Below are 6,739 nucleotides of genomic sequence, written 5' to 3' on the forward strand. Positions count from 1 at the left end.
ACCCAACCCCCGGGGCAACGACGGTGGCGGGGATCCCCGCCCTCCGAGGGGTCGACCGGGCCCCCCCGATGGCGGGGGTCCCCGCAGGAAGCGGAGACGAATCGCCGGCGCTCAACCCCCCTCCCTCCAAACTATCGAAGAGGAGGGGGATAGCGACGGCGACCTCCCCGATAACAACGGGGAGGACGATCCTTCTGCCTCCCCTGCCGAAGGCCCTGCGTGCAGGACCCGAAGCAGGGCGAGGCAGCTCAACACGAGAATAACCCCAGGCGGGGCTAATTCTAGCCTCGCCGGGGCCGAGGGGAGCGGGGCAATTAGATGCCCCCTCCCCCCTACGAGCGTCAGGGAGCTCACGCCGTCGGCGCAGCTAGGCCCGGGAACATCCGGCGGGGGCCGGATCCTCGGGCCTGTACCCCCAAACAACATCAGGGGAAGAGGCGGGGGAGGGACGGTGTCCCTCTCCCCCGACCTAAGGCAGATAAGGCCTTAAGCCCTGCCAGGGATGCCGAAAAAATAACGGCGCCCCTGGCGAGACGAGTCGGCCGAAACGGCCGACTGGGTCCGGGGGGCTCCGGAAGTATGCTGCACGCGTTCCCGGAGCCCCCCAGTTATGGACCAGGGCAGGACACCCGGAGAGGTTTTAGTGGGTATGTCTCCGCCGACCTGTCGTCGGTGGGGAAGAGCCCCACATAACCGCCAGGCCTCCCCCGAGGTCTGGGGTATGCGATAACACATTTCCTCTCCGTCAAAAAAAAAAAAAAAAAAAGGGTGTACAGATGAAAACTATGTAAATTATGTTCTAAATTTTTTGAGGATAAAGGTTGGTTTATAATAACCGTAATCGTAAGAAATTGGTCAATCATAGTTGATTTATAAAAGAATAATTGACTATGATTGGTCAATCTCTTATGGTAACGGCTATTATAAACTAACTTTAAGACTAAGTATAGAATTTAGACTCAAAGGCATTCTTAGTAACCAATTCTCTGCTGGCTGATTATCACACGTATATACACGATAGACCAGCCAGACGATCACACAACACGCAGTGATTCTTCGCGAGCATCCCGGAATCGTACTTGAATATCCGGGCCCTACAAGTACAGTCGTGAGCTAAATGGTTGCAACACGTTTTCTTGGATGGTTTTTAGAATCTAGATTTGCTCCTCGATCGGCGAACATATTTGGTTGAATCCACAAGTAAGAACCAATTACGTTCGCCGTTCGATGAGCAAGTCTACATTCTAAAAACCATTGAAGAAAATGTGTTTCAATCTTTTAGCTCACGACTGTATGTACATACAATCGTGTATCTACATGTAAATAACTTGTAACCTATGACTACTGGTACGGGGCTGCCAAATATATAACATATAACCGTTCATTGTCACGTGTATCTTTCTAGACAGAACTTTCTCTCGGATCACATCATCTCTCATCACATCATCTCTCTCGGATCACATAAGAAGCATAGAATGTAGAATTGTCACTGCATCGAGCAACAGTGGCTGCGTTCAACAAACTCAGTAGTTGAGTGAGCGCTTACTGCTATTAAGATGCAATTTCACGCAGCGAGTAAAAGCTGGCGTTTTACCCCCACTCAATCGCAACGCAAAGCAGCGTTAAAAAGCTAAACGCTATCGCCTCTATCCTTTTCATGTAGCGAATAAAAGCTGGCGTTTTACTCTTACTCTATCCAACTCCACCGCAACGCAAAGCAGCGTTAAAAGCGGCAATTACTAAGTACATAATCTGACAAAAATGGAGTTGGAATATTATAATCAATATATCAAGTATGTAAAATATTATAAACACACAGTGGCGGTTATAGCTGAAATTAGAAGACGACGTATAGCTACTGTAATTGCTGCAATGTATTTGTTAAAAAAAGAAAAAGAAATAGATATAAAAAAAAAAGTTTTAGGTAGCTCCGATTTTTGTAAATCGTAATGAGCACAGTTTCTTCTTTGCATCGGGCCAAAATTGTTACTAATGTATTTACCGCTTTTAGGATAAAAATAATCTGAATTTTTATCTATGTAACATTCATTATATCCCTCCATACAAGAGTGCCGATATATTTCTTCACTTTCTTGTATGGTACAAACAATTGTTTTGCACACACCACAAGTATATGAGGGTATAACAGAATTTCCTACAATATAAAAAACACAGTTATTAACAAAATATAACAAATAAAGCTATCTAACATAAATAAATAAAAAACAGAAAGCAACCTAGCCTAAAAGTATGCTTACTATATGTATATAATATATACTAACTTTGTTTGTATTTTCAGGTGATGTCGATTGATTTTAGTCATAATTTTTTTCTTACCTATATATTCACTTTTGGAAGGTAATTAATTTGGAATGTAATATTTAAATTTCAGCGTCGTTTTGCTAAAAGTTGGACTGTGTCGAACTTTGAGCGTTTATTCTCTGAATTTGCCACATTGATGAAAATTGATGGAGAAGGAGTAAACGCCAGCGTTTAGTCGCTAAAAGTTGGACTGTGTCGAACTTTGAGCGTTTATTCGCTGGATCTGCCAAATTGATGGAGAGAGGGTAAAACGCCAGCTTTTATTCGCTGCGTGAACTTGCGCCTTTAGTGTATTCTTTTAGGTCTAACCAATCACCAATCACATTAAAGCTGCGTTCGAAAACATCAGTTGAGTACCCTCATATATATCATTTTATCCTTGTTGTTTACCGATTGTTAAATAAAGATAAAATGATACACGACGCCACTCGGGTGATGTTTGCAAATGCTATCTAAATTGACAAATGAGTTTGAAGTATATAAAGTAACTATAAAAATAACTATTAATTTAGTTACTAGTTACACAAATAATGTAACCAAGTTAAGTTTATAGTTACAGTTAAAAAAAAGTAACGAAGTTAAGTTAGAGTTACCAAAAAAAGGTAACTCTAACTGTAACTTCGTTACAAGTAACGAGTTACTTCCTATCCCTGATATTTTCTATTGAAACTTGAACAATTATATTCGTCAAAGTGTTGTTTAACAGATTCTAAACTCAAAGTAATGAAATATTTATTATTTTGGACGTGACTTATAAAAACCCCACCAGCACACGAACGACGTGCGAACGTTTGAGGAACGAATTTTTGTTCGGCGTGCGCGTAATCGTCGGCCCTCAGAACCAATGAAACGAAAATCGCCGAGCCGCTATCAAAATATATGGGCGATGCTGGGTCGTCTAGCACGCCGTTGGAACGTTGCGAGGTCGTTTGCTATGACTTGAAAATCTTTGGCCGTTGCGAGCCCAGCCAATCATTTGTCAACTACATATATTAATAATAAATAATAAAATTGCTGTTTTCAACAAAAGTAAGCACGCATGATCAAAAATCATGCAGCGATCTTTTTCGTATTAATACTTAAGCTTCTTGATACAATAAACTCTTAAATAATAAGATGGACGCCGCTCACGGACGCCAATCAGTGCTGCCCACGAGTGTTGCGTGTTGCCCATCGACATTGTCTCGAGGAGGCGCGGCACGCGGCACCACTGTCTGGCAGCACTGACGCCAATTTGGAGCGCTTCCATTCCTCTTTTGTCTTTACTCAGTCTCAGTGCCCTCAGTGGTTGTGTGTGGTTGTGTGTCATCGAATTTACGGAACTTTGATTAAAACTTTCATTTTTTCTTCGAAATCATTGTCAATGTAAGTATTACTATTTGAACAATAAAAAGAAAGATCAGATGTCTTGAATCGCTAGACTTTCATTAAATGTGTGACGGTCGACGCGTGCTATAACCTGCATGCACAAAGGCGGATGAGAAAGTTTGGTTTTTATTTCGTATGCACATAATCTTTTCGAATTTCAGAGTGTCTTTTCAGTACTCTTCTTCTGATTGTTTTTAATTTTTATGCTTTATTTGCAGGTTATTGCGAAGTTATTATATAATCAGAATGAAGCAGGACAGTAAAGGACAGTGAAGGACAGTGAAGGATTCTCACAATTTGTAATAAGGAGGATCTCTCTCTCTCTCTCTCTTTAGTAAGAACTATTTTTTTTCAATTATATTGAAAATTTCTTCGGTCGCAAATTTTTCTTCTGTATCTAAAATAGTATCTACATAGTACTTTACTGAGCATTTTTATGTTTATATTTTTTGGAAATATATATTTTGATCATAGTGCACATGCAATAACATTATTTTAATGCTACAATTTTTAATTTTTCTTTAATGTTTTATTTGGAAGCCTATATTCTTTTCTTTCACACATGGATCTAAAATTTTGATCTCTTTTGATATGGAATTAATCAATTAGTATTATTTTATGTGCCTAATTAACCCTTCTGTGGCAATAAGAAAATGTCAATTTTCTGTGTAAAACAGGGTCTAATTAATGACTTGATGATAATACACTGTTCCCAAACTTCATTATATGTAAGAATTTTTGTTATTTTTGTTTCAGCTTACGTTACTTCTCTGCAGGTTAAAATTTAAATGAGAATTTTGAATTAGATTGCTGCACTATGGAAGGTACGAATATTATTTCTTTCTAAAGAAAATTATAGCTGTTTGAAATCAAATATAATGTAACTCTTGGAATTAAATAATGTTACTTAATATACTCTCATACATTTTAAGAGTAAACTAATTTTCTTTACATTGAGGAGTTTGATTTGAATCTTTTGATGCTCCTTTGAGAGGTACTGCTGTTTTTCAGTTCAATGTTCATATTTTATTTTGTTTTGTTTAATCTGGATGGAATTAGTTTGCGTCAGATTTCCTTTTTCTACTTTTCCTAACTATTACAATCTTATTTTATTTCTTGCCGTTGATTTTATAATTATAATTTTCCATATTTTAGGTGATTATCTCATCATACTGTAAACATTATAAAATATACTACAGTTCTATTGTACTTTAAGTTTGTTTAATTGTTTTCTTTCAGCTTTCTTAGTTTGTACATTTCTTATCTAGAGTTAAACCCGTGATCTACGTATAAAACTAATTCGAATGTGATTAAATTGAGTTTCCTGGTTGCAATATGAGCAATTTACAAAGGGGATTTATTGTAAGTTTGAAGCAGATTAGACGACGAGCTAAATCTGAAGCTTCAGCAGTATTTGCTGAAATCACTGAGAATGACTTGCAGTTTTTAGATGAAGAAGTAGATTTATCAACTTCTTTTCATTTTCCAGAAGATAACTTAATTTCAGGAAGTTCAAATAATGATAAAGAGAATCAACAAAATAACCTTCTAAATATTTCTAACCAACAGGATAATAATTCAAATTGTAACGAGCTAAGCAATGCTGAAAATAATGACGATATGGAAACAGATCGTATTATTAAAGAAGATGTGATTCGTGTCAGGCACGACTTGTTCAATAGAAGCAGCAGCTCTGAAACTTCCAGTTCTAGCACAAGTGAGGCGAGTGATGCAGAGGTTCAGGCCGATACTATGTCTCAGAAATTGCGCTTATGGAACGTGCAGTACAATATAACATTAGATGCATGTAGAGCATTGCTGAAAATCCTTAAACCTTCACATCCCGAATTGCCTTTAGATCCAAGAACACTTAATCGTACTCCCAAGAAGACACTAGTTCAAAATTTAAGAAATGTTCATATGTCCATGTTGGTTTGATAAATGGGTTACAGAAACGTATAAAGAAAAGTGGCGTAAAAATTGGTGGCAGTATGCGTATAGGAATAGACACAAATATCGATGGAATAAATATGACAAAGAGTACAATTACAGATGTGTGGCCAATATTATCTGCATGCATTTATAATAGAGTATTTGCAGTTATTAAATGATGGCTTGACTGTTGATGAGAATAAATATGAGATTTATATTAGATGTTTCATATGTGATGCACCTGCTAGGCAATATCTGAAACGTATTGTGGGGCATGCATCTTGTAACGGTTGTGAAAGGTGTAGGCAATCAGGGGATCACATTTTTAACAGAATGTGCTATGCTACCAAAATAATTGGGCTCAGATCAGACGAGGACTTTATTCATCAATCCGATCCAGAACATCATGATGGGGTTTCACTTCTTTTAAGATTAAATTTAAAAATGGTTTCTCAGTTTGTTCTTGATCCATTTCATTTAGTTCTTGAAGGTGTAGTAAAAAGGTACTTGCAATTTATTTTAAAGGGCACGAAATCATCGTGGGGGCAAGGGGGGAGTCCATCGTTGACGAGACGTGGGCTTCCCCCAACGCCCTTAACAGGGTGAAGGGATGGAGAGTGGAGACGGGCTCCCTGAGGGAATTGTCTGACCACAGACTGATCTCCATGGAGCTCGTCTCCCCCCCCGCGGAGGTGCGCGAGTTACGCCGCCGCGAACGTGATGGACGTCGATGGGTCCTGAGTAAGCTCGACCCAGAAGCCCTCGAGGTCAGCCTCCTAGCATCTACCTGGCCGGGAGGAGAGGCTGACCTCGGAGCCGAGGAGGAGGCGGAGCGCTTATGTGAGATAATGTCGCGCGCATGCGACGCCTCCATGCCCCGCAGCCGACCAATGGCGCGCCGCGCCGCCTATTGGTGGTCCGCGGAGCTCGCGGAACTCAGGCGAGCCACCGTGGCCGCCAGGCGGGCGCACACGCGCGCCAGGCGGCGGGGCATGGAGGAAGCGTTGACCAATGCCGCGGCGGTCCTCAGGGATGCCAGAAAGGCCCTGAGGACCGCCGTGGCTCGGGCTAAGGTCGCGACCTGGGAGGAAATGATCTCCGAGCTGGATCGCGACCC

At 40.6% G+C, this 6,739-nt stretch overlaps 1 protein-coding gene across 1 annotated transcript; it reads left to right on the plus strand.

Moving 5' to 3' along the window:
• Nucleotides 1-2,967: 2,967 nt before the first annotated feature.
• On the plus strand, nucleotides 2,968-6,173 carry LOC120357024 (putative uncharacterized protein DDB_G0289963). Its single transcript, XM_039446285.1, has 2 exons — nucleotides 2,968-4,024; nucleotides 4,447-6,173. The coding sequence occupies exon 2, from the start codon at nucleotides 5,026-5,028 to the stop codon at nucleotides 5,626-5,628; it is 603 nt and encodes a 200-aa protein (XP_039302219.1). The 5' UTR covers nucleotides 2,968-4,024; nucleotides 4,447-5,025; the 3' UTR covers nucleotides 5,629-6,173.
• The last annotated feature ends 566 nt before the right edge of the window (nucleotides 6,174-6,739 follow it).

This window comes from Solenopsis invicta, chromosome 2, assembly GCF_016802725.1.
Source record: "Solenopsis invicta isolate M01_SB chromosome 2, UNIL_Sinv_3.0, whole genome shotgun sequence".
NCBI classification, from domain to species: Eukaryota; Metazoa; Arthropoda; class Insecta; order Hymenoptera; family Formicidae; genus Solenopsis; species Solenopsis invicta.

Coding starts and splice junctions, on each gene's coding strand:
- LOC120357024 (XM_039446285.1), top strand. CDS start 5,026: ATGAGCAATTTACAAAGGGGATTTATTGTAAGTTTGAAGCAGATTAGA.